Source organism: Neomonachus schauinslandi, chromosome 3 (assembly GCF_002201575.2).
Source record: "Neomonachus schauinslandi chromosome 3, ASM220157v2, whole genome shotgun sequence".
NCBI classification, from domain to species: Eukaryota; Metazoa; Chordata; class Mammalia; order Carnivora; family Phocidae; genus Neomonachus; species Neomonachus schauinslandi.
In genome coordinates this window covers 2,293,141-2,318,109 of record NC_058405.1, presented here as the reverse complement: position 1 = coordinate 2,318,109, position 24,969 = coordinate 2,293,141, and the positions used below count along the sequence as shown (strand labels likewise).

The window sequence follows — 24,969 nt, the reverse complement described above, 5'->3', positions numbered from 1 at the left end:
CGCTCAAATCCAGGAATACTTTCTAATTCTCACAATGGGCAGATTCTTGCAACTTTAGGGGGCTGACGGCCCCTCCAGTCCCTGCCGACAGACCACCATTGTCGGGCTGGTGGGACCACTGAATTTGGCTTCCGGGACCCCGTGTTGAGCACCAGGCCCCGCGCAGCTGCTGGGCACACGGCTGCTGCAGCTCCGAGGGGGCCAGAGGGCCCAGCCGGCGGCTCGGGTTTCATACTTACAGAGCCGCGTGCACGGAAGGGCCTGGACCGCCACCATGCGCGGAGGGAGGGTGTTGGGGCTGGCCCTGGGCCCTGTGTCCCCCGAGTGTGACTTCTGGCCTTTCCCGCCATCAGTTTTCCCCAGTTAGGTTAGGAACATTCATTTCCTGCTGTTTTTATATTTCGAACTTCAGCTCTGAATTTTAAAAGTTTTATGACCCAGACTGGTCGTTCTCAGCCCTGTTTTTGCAGGATGGTGCTGTGTGTGCTGGACTCTGAAGGCCAAGGGGAAAGGTGGGGTGTTTAAATGGGATGTGTGGAAATACGTATTGATTGGCTTCCTACTGTGTGCGTGCTGGCCTACACATCACACACACAGACACACGTGAACACACACGTGTCACCTGTTCCGGCGGGTCCGAAGAGAAACCATGGGTCTCAAGTGTAAAGCGCTTGTGGATTCTCTGGGTGAAGGAGTTCTCAGGATGCTGTCCAGCCCAGACTCATCATTGTACGGCTGAGTCAGCTGACGTCCGTGGCGTGCGCTTGTGTGCGTACTGCACTGTGTGCAGAGGGTGACCCACACTGTAGTGTGCACGAACGGGGCCTGAGGACCGTGCTGGGGCAGCGATGCCCAGGGGCCGGCCTCCGCAGAGGCCAGCCTCCTAGGGCACAGAGATTACAGGAGTGGCCCCACTTCTTCAGGCTTCGCTGTCGCCACGCCCTGTGGAGAGTGACCTGGCAGTTCCCCTCACATCCCCAGATGAAGCCCGTTTTCTCCCTTCTCGAGTCCCAGGCTGGCCTTGACTCGTTTTGGCCGATGGGCTGTGGCTGACGTGACGGGTGCTAGGACCTAGCCGAGGCTTCAGAAGGCTTGGCGAGTTTCTGCGCGCTCTCAGACCTGCCGCCACCCCGCAGACGCCCCGGCCCCGGATGCCGAGGGATGGGAGGGCACCTGGCAGAGGGCTCGGCTGTCCTTGCTGAGGCTGCCGGACGCCGCTGCAGCCTGCCCGCCCTGGAGGGAGCCCAGCCGAGATCGGCGGAGCTGCTGCCCAACACAGGGTTGACCCCTGCTGCCCGAGCACGCCCACCCATGACCCGAAGGACTGCTGGCTGACCCGTAGCCCCATGGAAAGAAAGAGACGCTCACTTCAGCCTGCCACCGAGGTTTTGTGGCAGCCTCACTGGGGCAATAGGTAATGGGTCCAAGGCTGGAGAGTGAAGTTGTTATTTTGTACAGAACTTTAATTTTTACTACACTTGGAGCAGCTTTTTAAAGAGGGGTCAAAAACATTTTTTAAAATTTTCTTATTTTTTAAAAATATTTTATTTATTTGACAGAGAGAGACACAGAGCGAGAGGGAACACAAGCAGGGGGAGCGGGAGAGGGAGAAGCAGGCTTCCCGCAGAGCAGGGAGCCCGATGCGGGGCTCGATCCCAGGACCCTGGGATCATGACCTGAGCTGAAGCCAGAGGCTTAACCAGCTGAGCCACCCAGGCGCCCCGGGTCAGAAATATTCTTAATATAGTCTCCAAACAAGGTGTATGTAATCCAGAACCAAAGTGTAGCAATTTAAGCTTCTTCTAGTTTATGTTAAATTGCTTCAGCCTAAAATGGGAATCCACAGTTCCAAGTTGGCTTTGGATTTGCATAGTTTCTTTTTTTTTTTTTAAAGATTTTATTTATTTATTTGAGACAGAGAGAATGAGAGACAGAGAGCATGAGAGGGAGGAGGGTCAGAGGGAGAAGCAGACTCCCTGCTGAGCAGGGAGCCCGATGCGGGACTCGATCCTGGGACTCCAGGATCATGACCTGAGCCGAAGGCAGCTGCTTAACCGACTGAGCCACCCAGGCACCCTAGATTGACTCTTTTAATAACAAGTAAGGAGGTATCTTAACCTCGTTAGATGTAGGTACAATCTCTCAATATAGCTGCAGTCTTTTTTATTTTATTTTTTATTTTTTTATTTATTTTTTATTTTTAAAGATTTTATTTATTTATTTGAGAGAGAGACAGCACATGAGAGGGTGGAGGGCCAGAGGGAGAAGCAGACTCCCCGCTGAGCAGGGAGCCCGATGCGGGACTCGATCCCGGGACTCCAGGATCGTGACCTGAGCCGAAGGCAGTCGCTTAACCAACTGAGCCACCCAGGCGCCCTGGATTTGCATAGTTTCTTGCAATGAAGTCTGGTTGTGGCGGTATGATATTCGTTAGCAACACCTTCTCTAAAACACTCTAGTTCTTGGTTATTTGTAAATACTCTGGCCCACGATGGCCTTTCTCCCTCACTTTTGTGCGACTCACTGCTGAGCTCCTATGCCAAGAAGATGCATTCCCACCTATTTCCTGTCCGTAAAATACTTTGTTTATGAGAGACTTTTTAGTATCCATCTGCAGCTAGCAAATTCATTCAGAAGTCTTTTGTCAGAAATACTGGGTTTCTGAAAAAGCCTGTTGCATGCCGAAAGATTATGAATTTGTTGTCATGTTAAGGAAGAGTGTTATAGTGGTTTTGCCGGAGAATTAGGAGTTTTAGAGGGCCTTCCTGGGATGAATGGCCTCTGCTGGTGGTGCTCCAGGAGACCATCAGGACACCTAGAATCTGATTCCAGGCCTTTATTTCTGGAGTAACCTCATTGTCATCTTTTCTGTGGGGCTGAAGAAATTGCCTCGTTCAGGCAGTCATAAACACTGGTGCTGGTCACAGATTTCTTCTCATGGAAACATGACATTTTCTGGTCACAGTTTTCCTGTTTGTTAATGCATTTTTGTTTCTTTTGAAAACAAGCTCTCTAAATAGGATGTGGTCAAATTCTGGACAGGCTTGTGGTGAAGGTTAAACTTCCAGAAAGTACCACTGTACTTGTAAGTGACAAGAGACTGGAATTGAGTGTCTTCCACCCTGTCACCTGGTGACAAATGGAGAAGAATCGGAGTTCATTTATCGCATCTCTGACAAAGTGCATCTGCTTAGATTGGGTCCGAGTAACTACCATGTCAGGAATCCAAGGTTGGTTCTTCGGATAATAATAGTAACTGTGTTTTATTTTGTGTGAGTCTTAAGCATCTGCTTATGAATTGTTAAAAAATACTCTGGGAGTGAGCTAGGTGAGTACCTTACACATAATGCTTTTGTTGTCTATAATGCAATGTCTACTTTAAGAAGCTAGAAGAATATGGGCAAATTAAACTCTAAGTAATATATGAAACAGAATAATAAAGAACAGAATGGGAATCAGTAAAACAGAAAACAAATCTGCCAGAGAAGATCAACAAAACCAAAATCTAGTTCTTTGAGGAAATCAATAAAATTGAAAAACCTCTTAGAATGATCAGGAAAAAAGGAAAGAAGACACAAATGACCAATATGAAGAATCACTATGAGTTCTCCAGATACTAAAAAGATAATAATGGGATAGTATGAACATTTTTATGCCAGTCAGTTCTACAGCTTAGATAAAATGTACAATTTCCATGGAAAACACATTCAAGAGGAAATGGATGACCTTAGTAGCCCGACATCTAGTGAAGAGTTTAAAGTAGTTAAAAAGCTTGTCATAAAGAAAATTCCAGGCCACATGGCCTCACTGGTGAATTTTACCAAACAATTAAGAAGGACTTATATCCAGGGGCACCTGGGTGGCTCAGTCGTTAAGCATCTGCCTTTGGCTCAGGTCGTGGTTCCAGGATCCTGGGATCGAGGCCACATCGGGCTCTCTGCTCGGCGGGAAGCCTGCTTCTTCCTCTCCCGCTCCCCCTGCTTGTGTTCCCTCTCTCGCTGTGTCTCTCTCTGTCAAATAAATAAATAAAAGTTAAAAAAAGAAAAGAAGGACTTATATCCAGGATACGTAAGGAATTCTCCACACTCAATAATAAGGAAACAAAGAACCCAATTTAAAGAATGGACAAATGGCTTGAGCAGACACTTCACCAGAGAAGGTGAGCAAGTGACCAGCACAGGAAAGATGCTGGACAGCACTAGTCACGAGGGAAATGCAACCTGAAACTGCTGCGGGGCACCACTGTGCACCTGCCAGAGTGGTTAGAGTGTAAGACTGATCATACCACATGTCAATGAGGACGTGGAGGACCTGGAGCCCCCATCCATTGCTGGTGGGAACAGAAAACCCTATAACGGCTCTGGAAAGCAGCTTGTCAGTTTCTTGCACTATTATACATCTACCAAGTGGCTTAGCCATTCCATTCCATTTCTTTCTTTTTTTTTTTTTTAAGATTTTATTTATTTATTTGAGAGAGAGGGAGAGAGAGCGTGAGTTGGGTGGGGGAGAGGGAGAGGGAGATAATCTCAGGCAGACTCCCCACTGAGCACGGAGCCCCATGTGGGGCCCGATCTCACAACCCTGAGATCACGACCTGAGCTGAAATCAAGAGTTGGAGGCTTAACTGACTGAGCCACCCAGGCGCCCCTTAGGCGTTCCATTTCTAAGTATTGACTCAAAGAAATGGAAATATGCCTGTACCAAGTCTTATGCACAAATGTTCATAGCAACTTTGTTTTTTTAATTTATTTTTTGCAATTTTATTTTTAATAGCCACAAACTGGACACAGCCCAGATGTTTCTCACCTGGTGAATGGATAAAGTGTGGTGTATCCATACTATCTAATACTAAGCAATAAAAGTGAATACTCTAAGAGGGATGAAAATTATACTGGGTAGAGAAGCTGGGTCAAAAAGTACACCCTGTATGATTCTGTGTACATAAAATTCTAGAAAATGCCGTGGGCTCTACAGTGCTTGCTTAGGGACATTTCAGGGGCACAAAGAGACCTTGGGGATGAGGGGACATTCATCTTGATTCTGGTGATGGTTTCACAATGTACACGTCAAAACTTGTCAAATCGTGCACTTCAAATATGAGCACGGTGTGTCTGTTACACTAAGTTATATCTCATAGCACGTCTGTTAGAGCTCACTAAGTGTACGTGGCCGTATTCACCCTGTGTGTCATTAAGTTTCTGTTGTGTGTAACGGAGCTTCAGTTCATTCTAGTGGCAGTCCCTTCCTTTTGAGCCTGACTGTGAATCAGGAAGACATGTATAGAATTTTAATGTATAAAGGTAAATAGTGTACTTGCATTTTATGGGGGGAAGGGATTTACTCCCTGAGAGCTCATTTGTTCCTGGATTTGTTTGTTTTCTCATCAAATCCTTATTGGACATCTACTACACGGATTATGCTGAGCTCTGGAGATTCAGCGATGACACAACATAGACTTGCAGACTGTCTAGTGTGGAGAATAACATTAAAGAAGTCGTATGAATTTGTTTTACAAATTGAGGTATGTGTGCTGGGGGTAAGGAACAGGTTTTAGCTGAGGAACCTGGTTTACAATTGGCAGGTGGGACAGGTGATGTCTGGGGAAGGCTCTTCTCTGGAAGTGGTCCTTGAGTGCTGATGGACGAGTGGGCTGTAAGAGGGAGCAATGGGGAAAGGCCTGGGTGGCCACAGTGCTGGCCGGGGCAGAGGGTCTTAAAGATTTTGATGTTTTTTAGAGTTTTAAAGGGAAGAATGACACGGTTGGTTGTGGATTTTGAAAACAATAGGCAGAGCGTGGAAACAGACTGGATGCGGCCCGTTGTGGAGAGGGAGGTGGTTATGAAGCCTTTGGGAGCTGGGTTTCAGACGGGGTTCAGGGGACCCAGGGCGGGCATGGCAGCTCTGAGCCCCACTGCCCTTGGGGTGCTGGCTACACACAGAAGAGATGGGGTGTCTCTGGTGTGAGAGGCAGCCTGGGGGGCGCCTGAGGCTTGGTACCAGGTCTGGAATGGATGCAATGGTGAATGGGAGGAGTTGGAGCTCAGAGAGGACACGGGGCTGGAATGTAAATCTGGGAGTCACAGAGAGAGAGAGAGAGAGAGAGGTGTGAACCGAAGTGTAGCCGTGATGAGCTTCCTAGCACCAGCCTTGGGGAGTTGGACGGGGACGGCCCGGGCAGTGCTGCTAAGGAGGAACCTGGCAGCAGGTGCGGAGGCCCGGAGAGAGCCTGGTGACTGGAAGCCAGGGAAAGAGCACGACCAGTATGCTGCGGGTGCGAGGGAGAACCAGAGGGCTCTGGAGGCGTGCTGGGAGGGTGGGGCATGGGCACTTGTCCCTGGGCAGCAGGCACGCGCGGACTGTCCCAGGCGAGTGCGCACCTGGTCATGGGCCACTGAGCCAGGGCGCCCATGTGGAGTGGGGAGGGCAGGGACGGCTCTGGACAGAGAGGGGGGCAGAGGTTGTTGGGGGCAGAGCTGAGCCCGCGAGGGCGGCTTCAGCGAGGGCGGCTGCTGGGCCAGAGCCCCTCGTGTGCTGGGTGTGTGGATTCACGGCCACTGTCCAGGGGGCAGAGCAGGACCTCATGGTGCTCATCACTCTCTTCAAGTCTGGTAAACAGAAGTTGACCTTGAGCTGGTTTTGCCTGAACAAGGATGCTAGAAAACCGTGTTCCTTTCCACGGCTTTAGGGACAGACGACGGTCACATTTCCCCCTTCATTTTCTATGTGTTTTACCAGGTGTTCGTTTAAGTCCAGCGAGCGAGTGGAGGCAAAGCACTTGTCGCTGAGCAAGGCGGAGGTTTCCCTCTTACCTGAAATGTATCAATGTCTGGTCTCCGTCCGTTTGACAAGGAACTGCTGGAAAACACCTGCTCTGTGCCACGTCTGTTTGCAGCTGACCTTTGAAAGTCCAGATCTGTTCAGGCAGTTTGGGGATGTCAAGATGTAGTTTTGAGAATGCTCATGTTCTAGTTGAGGATTGTCTGTATTAGGTTATAAGGTTATGAATATACATGTTGTCTCCTGGGATTCACTTTCTCTTTCTCATTTGGAAACTGCTCACAATTTGTTACATGTCATAATAAATGCAGGAAGAGAGATCAAAGTGAATAAATGCTATGTAGTGGGAATATGGTTCCTAAATCACAATAAATGTAAGCAATGTCTAGCTTTTGGGTACTAATTTTCCAATTCAAAGCAGTAAAACACGCACTTTTCAGGTCTGTCTCCATGTGTGGGAGAAGCAAGCCCACCAGTTATTTTTTTCTCCTTGATCCTTTGTCTTTGAGAGGCTGTTGGGAGAGTGTTTTTGGGAGCACGGGTGGGGGTGTTGAGGGAAGGGGTGTGGTGCGCACGCACACAGCCTCCCTCGTTGAGGAGCTTCTGGGCTGACAGTTCCTGGGTCGGGCTGGTTTTCTTCTCTTACAGCTGGAGGTGGTCCATCACGTACAAAATGTTAGCATGTGCATTTCGGGTTGTCTCCAGGTCATGAGGGGCATCCCGTCGTTCGTGCCTTGGGTTTAGGTGGCTACGTGGGTCTTACATTTGAGGCTCATCAGAATCACTGGATGGCTTGTGAAAAATAGATTGCTGGGCTCCCCCCCGGAGTTCCTGATTTCGTGGGCCTGGGTGGGTGTTGAGAATTTGCGTTTCTGACAGGTTCTCAGGTCATGCTGATGCTGCCGGTCCAGGGGACCACGTGTGAGAACCACTGACAGCCCCCCGAGCTCATCAGCCAGCAACACTGTAACCTGGACCAGCCAGATTGTATGCACGGCCCTTTAAGAAGACAGGAGACCGAGGTGTGATCACCTGGGGGCTTTTCCACAGGTGAGCACTGGCTGCTTGCCTACGTGGCTGCCCCCCTCACGCTTGGAAAGCTTCCTAACTAGTGCCTGTTAGTTCAAGGCCGAACAGACCCCACGCTGCTTCCCTATGGGCTTTTGAAATGTGGGGGTAGAGAGGCTGGAAAGAAATTCTGCCTTGCGTTGGAAGGGGCAGTTGGAATTTATCTCAAAAATGGGATTCCTCACCTGTTTCTGTGCATCTAGAACATTCTTGTATAAACAAGAGAAACAGTCTCTGAAGAGAGGAAGCTCAGCGGGTCTGTATGAGATCTGATGAGTGCGTTGCTTAAATTGAGGCACTTAGGGAGACATCCTCGAAATCTTTGAGTTCGGGCTGGGAGGAGCTATGGCTACACAGGATGCAAGTCACTGAAGGCCACGGAGAGACTGCAGGCTGGGCTTCTCTGCAACACAGGCTGTTAAGGGAAAAGGAAGGCCCCGTGTTGTTGGGTTGTGGGGTTTGGGAATGGCCCCCGGCAGGAGTCTGGGATGCCCCATCAAAACGTAGCTGGGCAGCGCCATTCTTCAGGGAGGGCTTCATGTGACTCGTGATGCTGCTTCTAAGTGGTGGTGGGCCTGTGGTCCTTAAACTGGGACCCCTTGTTCTCTGAAGGCCTGGAGGGGTCTGTGCTGCTCACGCTAGCCTTCAGCTGATACCGAGAACACGTGCCTTGATTTCGTTCCCATTTATGCTTTTCAATTAAGGAGCCAGTCAATCATTTTGTTACTGAACGTGGAGGAAACAGTGACAGTTTCTGACAGCCTCCCCCACCCCAAGGCTGGTCACGGGAAGCTTCTTGCCTACATGCCATTGCTGAGGTGACCTTCAGCGGCCATTTCTCCTTCGGCAAAGGACGTCGGAATTGTGGACAAATGTCTTCAAGCAGCCATCCTAAAAAGGCTTCAAACGGCAATGACAGATTCTCTTGAAACAAATGAAAAAATGGGAAATCTCAGCAAAGAAACAGGACTTACAAAAAAGAAATGGAAATTACAGAAATGAAAACGAGAATAACAAAAACTAACCGGATGGGCTCCTCGGTGGAGGACGGAGGATGGAAGCAGGGGACAACAGGCCTTGTCCGTGGAGTTTGCGGAGCCCGAGCTGGGGAAAGTGCCTGGGGCCATGGAGGGAGCCGCTGTCTTGGGGCGTAACAGACACACGGGCAGAACAGTCACAGCTGCAGGTGGGCGGCTGCCTGCCTTCATTCCTGTCCCTCTCCTCCGTGTGCGCCTCTTCCCCACCTCCCTGAAATGTCAGACTCCCACAAGGTCTTCATTGGCTTGTTTTGGCTCCTTTGTGATACTTAGGAAACGAATATAAGGCAGCCTAGTCAACACGTGGGGCTTGTGCCCAGCCGCATGAAGTGCTGGGCGGAGGGAGCCTGGAGAGGGCGGAGGGAGCCTGGAGAGGCCCGAGGACGCAGGCCAGCTGGGTAGGGGGAAACCCGACAAAGAGCTGGCGATTTTCCTTAGTGATAGAGAGGAGAGCTGAAACCAGAGAGCGGCTCTCGGCAGCTCCCGGCTAACTGATGCCCTGATACACACAGGATGCTGAATGTGGGCAGCCCTGGAGAGAGGGGGCCGGCAGCTGGCCCCGGGCTGAGCCGGCAGTGGTACGATGCACCTGTCGGTCCTGACAGAAAGGGTTAAGGTTGAGACTCACAGTAAAACCCAAGACTGGCTTTCATTCCTCTGTATCATGTTGCCTGCAGTGGTTATATTTCCAAGTGTTTTTTAAGAATAGTTTCTGTCTCAGATATTTGATTCTCACATTTGACCAATGATACTACTTTTGTGTCCTAAGTGCTCGGTCAGCATTGCTCAACCTCACTTTTACTGAACAGATAGTATGTTGAATGCTTGGCTCTGCCAGGTGTTGACATTTTATCCAGACAGACGGAATACTCTGCATATGGAGCATCTCATTCCGAGCGCAGGTAATGTTCCGTGGAAGTACTGAGTGCACAAGTAGATCACATAGCCTGTTAGACCATGATAAGTGCTTTGGAGAGAAGTAGCAGGATGAGGGGGTGGGGAGGGCCAGCAGTTAGGGCAGACATTACTGAGAAGTGCCACTTAAACAAAGGCTCCACGAATATGAGCAAAGGAGTGATGTGAAAGTCTGGGAGATGGGATTTCAGGCAAGGGAGATGGCCCGTGCAAAGGTCTTGAGGTAAGAGCCTTCCTGGCAAGGTCTGGGAAAAGCAGAGGCCAGTGTGAGCTAGGGGAGAGTAGCTGGCTGATGAGTTCAAGGGGGGAACAAGCGAGCAGATTGTGCAGGGCCTGCTCAGCCATCATAAGGACTTTGGCTTAAAAAAAATTAAGAGGCTTTATTTTCTAGAGCAGTTTAGGTTTCCGGAAAACCGAGCAGAAAGTACTGAGAATTCCCATGTACTCCCACTTTCCCCTATTAACATTTTGCATTTGTGTGGTGTACTTATTACAATGGATGAGACAATACTGATACATTATTAACTGAAGTCCACAGTGTACGTCAGGGTTCACTTCGTTGTGCACTATGTGGGTTTGGACAAATGTCCACCATTACAGTGTCATACAGAGTAGTTTCACTGCCTTGAAAATTCTCTGTGCTCTCTGTTCATTCTGCCAACCCCTGGCAACCACTGATCTACTGTCTCTGCAGTTTTGCCTTTTCTAGAATGCCATATAGTTGCAATCATACAGGATGTAGCCTTTTCAGATTTGCTTCTCTCCCTTTGAAATATGCATTTAAGTTCCTTCTGTGTCTTTTATGGCTTAACAGATCATTTCTTTTTTATCACTGAATGGTTTCCCACTGTCCCATGCACCACAGCCTATTTATGCATTCACCACTAAAGGTCATCTTGATGACGTCCAGGTTTTGGCAAATAAACTGCTGCAGACATTTGTGTTCAGGTTTTCTCATGGATGTGTTTTCAGCTCTTGGGTGAAGCAGATTCACCCAAAAAGCAAAATTGCTGGATCTTATGGTAAGAAGATCTTAAATTTGGTAAGAAACCACCAAACTGTCATCCAAAGTGGCTGCGCCATTTTGCATCCCCACCAGCAGTGAATGAGGGTCCCTGTTGCTCCACATCCTCACCAGCGAATGGTGTTGCCAGTGTTGGATTCTGGCCATTCTAATAGGTGTGCAGTGGCTTCTCCTTGTTTTAATTTGCAGTTCCCTGATGACATGGTGTGAAGCATCTTTTCATATGTTTACTTGCCATCTGTATATCTTCTTTGGTGAGGAGTCTATTCAGGTCTTTTGCCCATTTTTAAGTTGGGTTGTCTGTTTTCTTATTGTCGAGTTTTAGGAGTGCTTTGTATATTTTGGATACAAGTCCTTGATCGTATATATCTTATGTAAATACTTTCTTCTGGTCTGTGGCCTGTCTTCCATTCTCCTACAGGACTTTGGCTTTTACTCTGAGGGAACTGGGAGATTTGGGGGGTTCTGAGCAGAGGAGTCATGTGACAAGCAGATTATAAATATGCAGAGAGATATTCCAGTTATAGTAATATGGAAGAAATAGAGTTCCTGAGTATATATTTGCAGCTTTATCTTTAATTAATGAAGGTCAGTTTTTCTAAGTGAGTTTTTGAAAATGTATTTCCCACCTACAGACACGACTCATCTTATTCACAGCTGCGGCCCATATACTCTGATACTTAAGAGTTTCAGGAGACAGCTAACGGTCTGTTTATCACCTCTTTATTATTCACAGTTAACAGGAAACTCTCAACAGGCTGCAGAGTTCTGCAGGCATCCAGGCTGTGGTCCTCTCCTTCCCCTGGCCTTTCCCTTTAGGGAGGGTCTCAGCTGCTATTTATAGAGCAGTGCTTGCCAGTGCACGTCCTCAGCTGTCTTCTATCCCTTTAATCAGGTTTCTTCCTCTGATGAAGCCTCCTTTAGCTTCCCAGTTTCCAGAATCATCCGGCTCTCTCTGCATGCCTCAAACCTCCCACACGCTATCATGTGGATTAAAATAGAGTGTGTTCTCAGGTGGTCAGTGTCCAGTCTTCTGACTCTGAGGCTTTAACTTGCCTCAAATGCAGCTTCTCAAGCAGCTTAAAAATGAAAGATTCCTTAGCTGAGAGGGAAGGGTCAGTGCACTGCTCCCACCACGGCCCTTTGATTGCGCTGTGTGTGGGTAGGGGCATTCAAAAGGCTACTTCAGAAGCCAGGATGAGGGGCGCCTGGGTGGCTCAGTCATTGAGCGTCTGCCTTCGGCTCAGGTCAGATCCCAGGGTCCTGGGATCGAGCCCTGCATCGGGCTCCCTGCTTGGCGGGAAGCCTGCTTCTCCCTCTCCCACTCCCCCTGCTTGTGTTCCCTCTCTCGCTGGTCTCTCTCTGTCAAATAAATAAAATCTTTAAAAAAAAAAAAAAAAAAAGAGCAGGGCAAACATAAAAACCCTCTGAGACATCTGAGAATACGGATTTAAGCAGTGGAATGCCATTGGTGGCTGCAGGGATGGGAGAGAACGTTCTAGCCTGAGGTGTCTTGGTCTAAGGTAGGGCTGAGGTTGAGGCAGCCCCATGTGGAGAGCAGAATGCATGGCCTCTCAGGGCGGGGAGTGGGGGGACGGGATTCCTCCTGTCCTAGCAGGTTTTCAGCCCTACTTGCTGCACTGATATTATAGGGATATATAGCAAGCCTTTGGATTTATTTAGCACCTTTCCATCAGAGATCACAAACCTCCTCCATAGGCTTTTCCACTGATGGACAGCAATTAAAGGTATCGCCAACCATTCTGAAATGTGTTCAGCAGAAATGGAGGCCAAAGGGTCAGAAACAATATAGAAATGAAACTGAAGAATAAAGCAGTGGCTTGGATTTGCAAAATGCTGTGCCGTAATTCATGGGTTATTTTCAGTAGATCACAAGCATGAGAATGAGAGAAAAAGAAGGTTCTTCCATATGAACCATTGAAAACTTGAGATAAGAAAAATCTCTGATGACAAGGCCCAGTTTGAGTTGTTTTCTGAATTTGTCCTTTTCTGTTTTCCTGTATCAAGATCCTTCAAAGGCATAAAAAAATGGCAACTGCTTCCAGAATGTAATGAGACATGAAATAACCATGGCCCATCCCATGCACCCCTGCTTCCCTGATGTCCGAATCACAGCCAGACTGAGCACGTGCTGCTTCCCAGATTACTCTCACTTGACAATTAGTGCACACCCGCCTGTTTTGATCTAACATTATTGAGGGAAGAAAATACAACTTCAGTGGAGAAATTTGTCCTAGGTTATCTGATGAATGTTTTATGTTCATTTTTTTTTAAAATCCGTTTTTGGCATTGGCATGAATTTTGGATGGTTGCCACCATCTCTGAGGTCTAAAAATGTGCTTCTAGAGTTTGTGGGAAGCAAGCCTCAGGGGACACATGAGTATAATTTAAGCCATGCAGTCTTGCTGGTCCTCTCCTTGACATTCCACATGTCTTGGATATATGAATTTAGTTTGCAAACTGGAGATTTTGTACATTCATATTTGTTTTTGCATTTTATTTTGGCTGGTTCCATACTAATGGAGCATATTTTATTTTTTTCCCAGATAAATGTAGCACCCGTACAAGAATTGGGCTTTGGGATATGTTGAAGAAGGAGAGCAGAAGCAAAATATACTTTATTAAAGGCTTAATTTTTTCTTTCAGTAAGCTACTTCTAACCCTAGGCTATACATTTTTGGCAGATAATTTACTTATTGGGTATTTGGCAACCACGTCCTTAATTTCTACTGGATGGTTCTTTGTTTTCCAGTGGGTTTGGAGGAAGAGATGCCCAGTAGACTGCCAAGCGAGCTCTACCGACCTATATTTTCACTCCACTGAACATCATTCGCAGTAGAATGAGCGCAGAGTGCTGCAGAAGAGCATAATCCCTGGTCAGGAGACAGCTGCAGTCTAATTATAATAAAATGGAGGCTACCAGGTAATTAGAATTAGAGGACCGTGAAGTGCTAATTAAGGTGGCCTTAGGATTTTAACCATAGCATTGCATCTCCGCATGGGGTGTGCGTGAGGGGGGCTTCTACGAGGACCCCAACCCACTGGCAGCTGGGCTCTCCGAGGACTGTTTTATGATGGGGAAGGCATCTTGACCTGAGGAGAACACTAGATTGGAGTGTTTTTCTTCCTCTCCTTTTAGAAAATGTATCTATTAATAATACTTATGTGGTATAAAATTCACAGGGCACAAAAAAGTATAAAGTGAAAAGTTTCCCTTCTTCCCCTGCTCTCCAGGCTCCCATTCCTTTTGCTGGAGGCAACCCCTGTTAAAGGGGTCTGGCATGTGCTTCCAGAGAAATTTCATGCTTTTCTAAGCACCCATGTATTTTTTTCCTTGCCGCCTTTTTCTTTTTTTTTTTTTTACACTAAAGGTAGCATGTTACGTGTACGTTCCCCGTGTTCCCTTTCCCTACCTAGAAGAACTAGGAGGTCGTAAGCGGTCAGTAATCAAAGCGGCCACCTTTTGAAAGGATCTGGTGGGTGGGGCTCTGTTTGTGGAAATACAGTTGCTGTAATTGACTCCATCCTTTCTCTCAACGGTTTCCTATCTGCTGCAGCTACACGCGTCCTATCTTTAACCGTACCTCCAGGAAGCTCACTGGGTTAGGGTCCCAGCAGCAAACAGACGGCACACTGGGCAGAGGTTGCTCAAGAGTTTACTGCAGAGGGTATTGGCAGGGTGTGGGCAGGGGCGAGGACAGCCAGCAAGAGAAGCGGGGGCACGCCAGGCAGCCAGGAGCTCCCCTAGGCCTGGAGGAGACAGCAGGGGAAGCGGGTTACGGGAGCTTCCGCCAGGAGCTGTGGTCTGCGGTCATGAGCACAGCCGGCGGGCTGTTGGTAAAGGCGGAACCGTGGACTCCCTGTGGTCAGGAGCCCTGATTTGTAGCGTCTGCCCATTTCTGTGGTGTAAGTACTTGCACCACGGCCGGTTCCAGCTACCCAGGTGGTGTTTCTGAACCCAGAGCTGGGGTGGGGAGCACGTGGTCAGTTCTCGGGAGCAGCTCCAGCACATCACTGTGACACCTGGTTCCTGCTCGGGCTTCCGACTGGCTGAACCCCCGAGAAGGGAGAGCAGGGGAGCGTGGTAGCTGCAGTTCTCAGAGGTCTGCCTCCCGGAGCAGGCTGGGGCCGTACGCAGGTTGCAGGCATTTGGGCAGGTCACGTCTCTGCAGTCCCTGTTTCGTCGGTGAAGAACAGAACTGCCTCCAGTGTTCTCGGAGCCTTTCTGTGCTAAGGTCCCAGATCAGTGAGCTCAGTGACCTAAGCGGGCGGTATGCTGACTGGGTAATGGAAGATGCCCATGGGGCCCTGCACTCAGGAAGCTCCTAACAGGGGAGATAAGGTGTGCACAAGCATTGCTGGCTACGGGGCAGGGGCTGCATACCAAAGCCCAGATGTTCAGAGGAAGTGTAGCTCTTAGTAGCTGTGCTGATGAGGTTGTTGATGGCAGAGACCCAGAGACTTTTGTTCTGTGGTTCGGAATTCGATCTCTCAGTGGGAGAGAAACAGAACATTTCTTGATTGATAGTTCAGCTGGCATCTGCCACTAGTTCTCCGAGTATGGTCCTGGTACCTTCAGCATCTCCTGAGACGTCACCAGTCCACAGGCGTGGGTCCCACTGCAGACCTAGGGACGAAACTCCGGCAGGGCATAGTAATGTTACCCTAGGTGTTCTGATGCTCATGTTATGTTTGAGAAACACTGAGTTATAGGATATCCGCTTTCCAGACTTGGCTGAAAAATCAGTCAAATGGGGAATTCCAGAGACCCCTGCCCCCAATTCTGGACTTTACTTCAAACCTACACAGTCAGAATCTCTGGCAACGACGACCATGGGCAGTTACGTGTTTCCCAGATAGCCTGCCCTGTGGCAGTTTTCCATGCTCTTGATCTCAGTTGTTGCGTGCATGGAACCTGCTTGAATTAGCTGCGTTGCTGGAAGTGCCTGTTCTTTCCCGCGAAGTTTTGTGAACTCAGACTCTCTAAACACTTTTAGCGAAGGCAGCTAGCTGCCTCAGTTGGCACTCTGCTTGGACCGAGGGTGGCTAGCTGGTTGTTCCTAACATGGAGTGGGTGGTAGAGAAGAGTTGAGAGGGAGGAAAGGGACAGCTGTGGAGGTCTCTGAAGTATGACCGTAACATTGCTGGGATTTAGTTTATTGCAAATTGTCCGAACTCCTGACACATCCTTTATCAAATTGAGACAAAAGCTTATTCCTAAGGAAAATCACAATGGTTTTGGGACTGTCCATGCTTTTGACTGATTAGAGTTCTTGATGGAAAAGCCTGGAGTTAATTACTGTGGGAAATTTGGGACAGGATTTCTGGGCTGTTGTTGGTCACTGGAAAGTGGCCACTGGAGAGAGCAGAGGTGCACTTGTCTTTGGGTTGTGGAGGCGTTGGTGATTATATGTAAAGATGCTGTGCACATTCTTTTTTGGGGGGGGCGCAGAGGGAGAGAGAGAATTTTAAGCTGGCTCCACACCCAGGGCAGAGCCCAACATGGGGCTCGATCTCAGAACCCTGAGATCATGCTTTGAGCCTAAAACAAGAGTTGGACGCCTAACCGACTGAGCCACCTGGGTGCCCCGGTGCACATTCTTATACACAGCTTTTTGTGGACGTGTTTTCATCTTTCTCGGGTAAATGCCTAGGGGAGGAATTGCTGGGGCTTAGGTAACTTTCACTTCTCGAGAGACTGCCAGTTTTCCACGTGTATGCTTTCACACTCCCACCAGTCAAGTATTGGGCGCCAACGGCTTTCCATCCTTGTTGACACTTGACAGTGTCCGCCTTTCCCATATTATCCATTCTGGTGGGTGTGTAGCATTACCTGCGGTCTTAATTTGCATTCACCTGATGACTTGTTCATGTGCTCACTATTGCTCATATAGCTTCTTTGCTGAGGTGTGCAGGGGGACTGGGGACTGTCTTCTTTTGCATCATCTCTGATTTAGTTCTCCCCTGCAGTCTCACCCATGACCTCAGTGGCCCTTGATTACTCACCATCCTCAAAAAACACCATTGGCTTCTCAAATGTCACACCTTTGAAAATGCAGTTCCATCTGCCTCCACCCTTTCAGCTCCAACTCTGATGTCCTTTTTGTTGGTTAGGCCTCCGGCCCTCCCTTATGTGCACCGTATTTATGCTTCTTTTCTCTGTGCTTCCATGGTCCACTTGCCATGCTGTGTGCGATTCTTCCCTGCTTCATGGAGGGCAAGGCCCTTGTCTGTCTTCTTTGCAGTCATAGTGCTTATCACATGGTCTGGCATAGAGACAAGGTCCAGTATTGTTGAATTAGTTTATTATCCGCCCAACAGCTCTGTGAGAAAGGCTGAGCCTTAAATTGGGGATAAGGGTATAAACCCAGAGGGGTCAAGTGACTTGTCCAAGGTCAGCATGTATGTTACAGGGTCAGGCAGTACTTACTATAGAGTTTTGACTCTTTTACGTTACTGTTTCCAAACAGGTGTGTTGTTTGAGGTACAGTATTCATGGAACAAGCTAGCTCCATGCACCCTTGTGCACGAAGGTGGAGACTTTTAAAGGAGTTCATGTCCAGTTGCTCAGCTTGCACATGCACTCACCTGTCGGAGAAGGTGCCTGAGATCGGGGAAGGCGACAAGCTCACTGAGCTATCCCAACACCCCCTTCTCCCACTTCACGTAAAAAGGCAGACCAGTCACTCACTTGTTGTCTCCCTGAGGCACACTGCTGCAAGATGGAAAACCTCCCAGCCGTGTAACCAACAGACAGAGATACCCATGGTGCTGAGAAGCAAAGGGCTTTAGTGTCTGGAATTTTGCAGCTCAAGGGTTTCTACTTGCTCGCTTTCAGAGAGACTGCAGGAGACCCTAATCATGCTGTTAACTGATGCTTTCAAAATTTTACTTACGGTTGATTAGATTGATTATATCTGGACTTGGGCTATGTGATTCAGAAGGCATCAAAGAATCAAGCTACAAAATAACAAAACTTCCAATTTTTATTTACTTATTTTTAGGAATGAGGTTTCTCAGTGTTTGCATAAAATCCCCTAAGACAGGAATAGAATTAATGCTGGACTGTATTTATTTCTAGCAGTAAGTGATAGTTGTCCATGAGTAAATGAGCTAATTAAAAAAACCCTCTACATCTCATTAAGATACACATTTCCAGGTAAAGTTTTACATTTGATAATTTTCTTCAAAAACTGTAGTGTATTGTTCCCATTGTTTGTACTCACAATAGTTGTGTTACTTTAGAAGAAAAACTGTAATAATTAGATCTTTACGGCTTAAGTCTTTTTTTTTTTTAAGGCTGCTTTTTGTGAAAGGCACACCTGTTTTTTTTTAATTTTAATTTTTAAAGATTTTATTTATTTATTTGAGAGAGAGAATGAGAGAGACCATGAGAGGGAAGAGGGTCAGAGGGAGAAGCAGACTCCCTGCCGAGCAGGGAGCCCGACGCGGGACTCGATCCCGGGACTCCAGGATCATGACCTGAGCCGAAGGCAGTCGCTTAACCAACTGAGCCACCCAGGCGCCCATGGCTTAATAGTCTTAAAGGTGGAGCTGACTTCTGTGATTTGTGGTAGTCTGTGCTACAATCACAGTGAACACTGAGCTATCACCTCCTGAGCCACTGTTCCTGGGGCAAGTGCAGGGCTGCTTTCCTTGGAGCTCAGACCACAGTATTTTGTCTGCCAGTGGACACACGATCTTGGTTTTAGATGTACTTCTGTGTGAAGACAGCTCATTTAACATGTGTTCCTCACAAACAGCTGGTTGTGTGCGGTGTCTCCGTACGGCGCCATGCAGTGACTGCCTCCCCCACTCGGTCGCACACATGGCACACACAGCACACACACACTCTGCCGCATGGGATAGTCACACACGAAAGCATTACACAAAGATGAAACGCTTGGGATCCTGTGAAAACATTAAGGAAAACCTTACTTGTGGTGCTTACACTGTGATGGGGCAGAGGGCAGAGTGGTTAAACCTCGTGACCTTGACTTGCCCCCCGGAAAACCAAAGGAGAGTGTGTGACTGACTTGGCCGAAGAGGAAGGCGTCAGTGAGGCTGGCATGTGAGACCTGGTGTTTCTACCCCAGGAGTCTGGCTTTCACAACTTGGTGATGGTGTCAGCAACGTTCCCTCCCAAACTGGCTTGAAAAATTCCTTCAGCCTTGTCTGCTTGGCTTTTCGCCTCAAATCTTTAAGTGTTTCAGCGTAAGGGACGAATGCAGTGGAGGTCAGGCGCCTAAATGTGAGGCTGCGTTCCAGCACAGGGTCACACTCTTCCATGTCATTGAAAATTTTTTCCAGGGCAGAACTCCATTCCGATATTTTGGCTGCTGTGAGAGGGACAATTCTTGGAGTCTTAGGCTGACTTTCATCACCATCGTCATCATCACTGACTCCAGTGCCACGCTTTGCCATCTCATCCAGGTCTTTCTTGGTGGGTTCTACTGCCATTTCTTCCAAAATTTCTTCTACATCTCCCTCCCTCCCGTCTCTGAAGCCTTCTCCACTTATTTGCTGTGCAATATGCATTATGTTTTTGACACTGTTCTTTATATTTTCTGTTAACACCTTCAAAATGTTTCACACAGTCTGGCCAAATATTTCCCCAACAGTTATTAATAGTAGCCTGCTTGACGCTGTCCCAGGCTGTGCTGATATAATCTATAACGTTGCGTATACTGACGGACTTCCAGTAGTCCATCATGGTGGTCTCCTCATTGGCGTCAAGAGCCTCCAAAGCCTTGCTGTAAAGTTCCCTGGTGTAGTGTGCCTTGAAAGCTTTTATTATGCCCTGACTGAGGGGTTGGATGAGAGAGGCAGTGTTTGGGGGCATGAAGAGAACTTCTATGTCAGGGTGGGCATTTTCAAGTTCTTCATGGCAATGAGCTGGGGCATTAAATTAATAAAATCCTGAAGGCAAGGTTTTTGCTATGGAGATAGCGTTCAGCTTCTGGGATGAAGCAGTTGTGGAACCAGTCCCAGAATATTCCGGACGCCATCCATGCTTCTTTGTTCCACCTCCAGTGGACTGGCATGCGGTTCAGATTTTTCCCTCTAAGTGCTCGTGGGTTTTGTGCTCCGTGTACCATTAGGGGTTTGCACTTAAAGTCACCCTTGGCATTGGCACATAGTAGCAAGGTTGCACGGTCTTTGAATGATTTAAAGCCAGGAGCCTGGGAGGCCATTTGCATTATATAGGTTCATTTACCAACATTCTTGTAAAACAAGCCTGTCTCATCAGCATTGAAAACCTGCTCTTCCATATAACCCTTTTCATGTATAATGCTTAGCAGATACTTTTTAAATTCTTCTGCAGCTTCCTGATCCGCAGGACCTGCCTTGCCTACAAGTTTAACATTTTTCATGTGGTACCGCTTTTTGAACCGTGCAAGCCAGCCTGCACTCGCTGAGAAGGGTTTAACCTTTTCCTGGCCCTGGGTAACATGACTGTAAATTTCCTTGGCTTTCAGCCTCACAACAACACTGTCCACTATGTTCTTTTTATTGGTTGTCATCTCCTGAATCCACAAATTTAGCTGCTTTTCCATCTTTTCCATAGCTGCATCACGCACAATCGATGTGACTTTAGCACTTCCTGGAGTGGCCTCACGTACAGATCAGCAAATGTCCTCTTCCTTTTTCTGGATGTACTGTATTGTTGATTCATTAACATTGAATTCACGGCCAACAGCACTGTAACTCAGCCCTGCGCGGAGCTTATCTAACACACGTATTTTCTCTGTAAGGCACATTACAGCCTTCTTGCGCTTTGGAGCATTAGACAGTACCTTAGCACTATGCTTGGGGGCCATTTAAAACAGCAAAATCAACAAAAATCACAATGTGAAAAATGCGGTGGCAGTAGACTGCGAAAAGGACATGTGCTTACATTACCAGCTGAGATAAGATGGCAGAGCATGGCCTTCTTCAGGTTCAGCTAGAAATGTGTGTGTAAAGGCTGTTCAAATTTCTCACTGCTCTGCACATGTCTATAAATGAGAAAGAGCCACAAGTACTGATTTGGGGTTACAAACAAATTTTATCAAGCAGGTGAATTTGCACAGAATCCACAAATGAGGATGGACTGTATTTGGATGGGTCTCTTGCAAAAGTGTGATCAGTAAAATTTTTTAGTATAAGAATGTTTTACTTTAGGATACAGTTATGTTGGGGGAAGTAGAATGGAAATGAGTTGAAGGAGAAAAGGATGTCAAATTTCTGACTTTTAAACAAGAGCTTGTTGAAAATTCTTTAAGACTGAGAATGGGTATTGTATTTCTATTGTATTTGAAGTCTACTGGACATTTTTTAAAGGTAACTTAGCAGTTTCAGAATGTCATCAGGACATCAGAAATTAAAACTTTGCAACTATTTAAAATTAGGAAAGATTTTAACTACATATTTGGTACATTTTCAAAATTCTTTTATAGAGAAAGCAGATGGACTAGGAAGCAGCTTTGGTTTAGCTTGTTCACTGGAAAAAAAAATCTGTTCAATTTGGAGGAAATATGTTGGCAATTTCTTCTAAGAATTTTTAAATTGTAGGAAAAAAAAGTCTGATTTTTGTCCTCTTTGCACCTCTCAATACGCTGGTTCTTTGTTTTGATTCAAACTTTAAAAGACCCGAGCTCCTTGAAATGAAACCAAAGTATTCCTGTGAGGCCTGATGGAATGTTGTGATTTCCCCCAAGAAGGACAAAAGTGCCTTGAATGTCCTCAAATGCTAAAGTTCTGGATGGTGCTTTAGAGTAACTCCCAAAACTGAGTCTTCTTCATATGCATTAGAACGACAAAGGGTCCTTGTGATGACTCTGGCTTCTTTCTCCCTTGACTGCTCTGTATTATGGGTATTGCGCTCGGTTTTCTTGACCTTTCTTGCCTGGGGAGGCTGTCAATAACACCTTACACGTGTGGCAGGTGGCCCTCATGGTTCTGTCTTGGATCAAAGCACCAGGCAGCCTGCCCAAGCCCTCCTCGAAGCTCTCTGCCTGTGGTGGAGGCCGCATACAATTTCTCCCCAGCTGACCTACTCGCTGACGTGTAACTAGCTGTTTTGGTTAATCATTAATGAGGCACATGGTAGGTATGGGGTGGGGAAGAAAACATTGCACTTCAATCCCAACATGCATAATTTATGTGCCAATTATTTTAAATCATCGTGATGGAATACTAGTTCCACTCTCCCAAGCGGGTGGCAGGGAAGAACTGAAGAAACACAGAGTTCCCTCCAGCCCCTTTGGGGTTTGCTCACCGCGGAGGCTGAGCTCTCCCGGGACCCGCTGGGAGGGCGGTGTCCACCGGACGAGGCCGAGGATCAGGTGCCGGGAGGAGGAGTCTGCGCGTGGGGCCAGGTGCGCCGTGTCCGAGGACGAGAACCATGTGCCAGGTGGAGGAGACCGCGCGCTGGGCCAGGTGGGCCGCGTCTGCGGACAAGAACCAGGTGCCGGGGTGGGGCGGCGGAGGAAGGGGCGGCGGCCACGCGTGGCGCCAGGTGCGCCGGGTCCCAGGACAAGGATCAGGTGCCAGGAGGAGGAGTCTGCGCGTGGGGCCAGGTGGGCCGTGTCCGAGGACGAGAACCACGTGCCTGGTGGGGCGAGGAGGAGGCGGCGGCGGCTACCACGCGTGGGGCCAGGTGCGCCGCATCTGCCAGGGGGAGGGCGAGGCCGGAATGGGCCGCGCGCGGGGCGGCTGGGGCGCGGTCTGAAGACGTCACTTCCGGCGGCGGCCCACTTCCTGGAGAGGGTGGGGGCCTGAGATTGGTGCAGCCCGGGGGAAGGAAAGAGGGTGAGGCGAGGCGGCGGTCGAGCGGGCGGACGTCTGGGGCGGCCGGGGTCGCCGGTCCGCGCGTCCTCTCGCCCGGGGCCAACTGCTGAGGCCGCCGTGGGTCGCGTCCGCGGCCTGCGCGCCGCCGCTCAGCGCCTGTGCTCTGTGTTGCAGGTTTACCCGGAGCCCCGGAGCGAGAGCGAGTGCCTGAGCAATATCCGCGAGTTCCTGCGAGGCTGCGGGGCCTCCCTGCGCCTGGAGGTGAGTGGGCAGCGGGCGCGGGGCGCGGCTCGGCGAGGGGGCAGGCGGGCTGGGGGAAGGGCCCGCCGCAGCGGCGCTCGGAGGCCTGGCTGGCGGGCCGCCCCACGGTGTGAACGCGCTCCCGGGCCGGGGAGGAGCCGCCGTGTGCAGCCCCAAGCCTGGTCCTCGCTGCTGTAAGGAAAAGCCCCAGTGGCTCGTGGGCAGGTGTCCCGCACCGGCGACAGCGGGTTGCAGTCTGATTCCTTGGTCCCCGCCTTCGCTTGAACTCTGCTTTTAGGGATTCTCCGGGGACCCGTGCTCAGGTCTGGGTCAGCCCCTCGGAATTCTCAGCAGGTAATCAGGCCAAGCCGGGCAGAAGTGAAAAGGGCCCGAGGGCCTCCCAGCCTCACTCCTTTCTCCAGCCAGAAATTAGGTGGTTTTTACTTTAATTTTTAAGTTTAAAATTTTTAATTTTTAAAATTTACACATTTGGGGGCGCCTGGGTGGCTCAGTCGTTGGGCGTCTGCCTTCGGCTCAGGTCATGACCCCAGGGTCCTGGGATCGAGTCCCACATCGGGCTCCCCGCTCGGCAGGAAGCCTGCTTCTCCCTCTCCCACTCCCCCTGCTTGTGGTCCCTTTCTCGCTGTGTCTCTCTCTGTCAAATAAATAAATAAAATCTTTAAAAAAAAAAATTGACACATTTGATGTTTAGGGTAGAGACAAGCTAAGCTCTGTCTTGGGGAGCATATTGGGCGGTGTGTCTTTTCCATGCTGGGTAACGTTTTGTCACTGTGCTAAATACAGTTTTTTTGTGGCAGCTCTCTGGAAACCTGTTTTTCAACTTAGTTTATTATATGATTTTTCTTGATCTTGGGGTAGTGCTTTAGATCCAGAAATCTAGCTATTTTTTTATTTGGGAATTACAAGTCAGCGTGGTTGTGGTCAGTTCTGTGCCTAAGTCTTTTTCTGCCTGCTGCTTTACCACCCTTAGCCTTTGTTTCCTTCTCTGAATTGAGGCGCGTTCTGTCGGGCTTGTAGAGAAGAGCGAATGAATGCATCTCCAACAGAACCTATTATGTAGGATGGTTCTGTAAAGGTTTTCCCTCCTAAAAGGACAGGCTTAGCGTAAGTTTCTTGGAGGAAAAAACCAAGAAGCCTTCAAATCTATGAGGAAATGTTACACAGACAACTTATCTGCTAATTAAAATTAGACAGGAATTAAGAGATCAAAATACAGTTCTTACGCATGATTGTGAGCGTTAAGATATCATAGTAGTAGTGATTGATGTCTGTGAGGAAGTCACTTACAGATAAGTGCAGTGCTTTCTAGAGATTCCAGAGACCGAAGGGCTGTTTAGGAGGGGGCGACGTTGCTTCAGAAAGCCTCTGTCATTTTAGCCTTGCCTTCCTTATCGGGCTGTGAGAATATGCTTTGCTGGTAGCGATGTTTGCTTTTCCCCGACTTTTGTTGTGAGATTGTATTTTCTTGAAAGCAAGTTTTGTTCATTGTTACCGTAAATTTGAAATTCAGTTTGCACATTAAGATGATAATCTCACACCTTCAGTGTGGGACTCTTTAAGAAGGTATTAAAGCTGAGTCTTAAAAATCCCTCATCCTTCGTTTTCCAGAGATTGCTGTTGAAATTTTATATTCCGACTATTCTTTAGAATAGTTTAAAGATGTGCTAGGAGAGGTCACTAACCTATCCTGAGCACCTAGAATGGTTCTTGTCATACAGTAGGCCTTCAACAAATTTGTAGTTGATAGTAATTTTTTTTTTTTTTTTAAGATTTTATTTATTTGAGAGCGAGAATGAGAGACAGCATGAGAGGGAGGAGGGTCAGAGGGAGAAGCAGGCTCCCTGCCAAGCAGGGAACCCGATGCGGGACTCGATCCCGGGACTCCAGGATCATGACCTGAGCCGAAGGCAGTCGCTTAACCGACTGAGCCACCCAGGCGCCCGATAGTAATTTTTTATTTACAAGGAAACTTGGGTAACTTGTTTTTGAAGAGTAAATTATTTCTTCTAATAAACAGGCACATTGTTAGTATTCTTCCAAGCTCAATTGAAAGTCACACTTAAAACTCATAATTACCTGAGATAATTGAGAAAA

At 48.2% G+C, this 24,969-nt stretch overlaps 1 protein-coding gene across 4 annotated transcripts in view; it reads left to right on the top strand.

The window, feature by feature from the left end:
- ARHGEF7 (Rho guanine nucleotide exchange factor 7) overlaps positions 1-24,969 on the top strand; it is a 129,902-nt gene that overhangs the window by 5,664 nt on the left and 99,269 nt on the right. For 3 of the 4 annotated variants that reach the window (XM_044913503.1, XM_044913502.1, XM_044913505.1), the window contains exon 2: positions 22,789-22,875. The exons of the other annotated variant lie outside the window; for it this stretch is intronic. In XM_044913503.1, the coding sequence (XP_044769438.1) occupies positions 22,789-22,875 (87 nt within the window). The remainder of the gene's footprint in view (positions 1-22,788; positions 22,876-24,969) is intronic. 4 annotated transcript variants of the gene reach the window in all.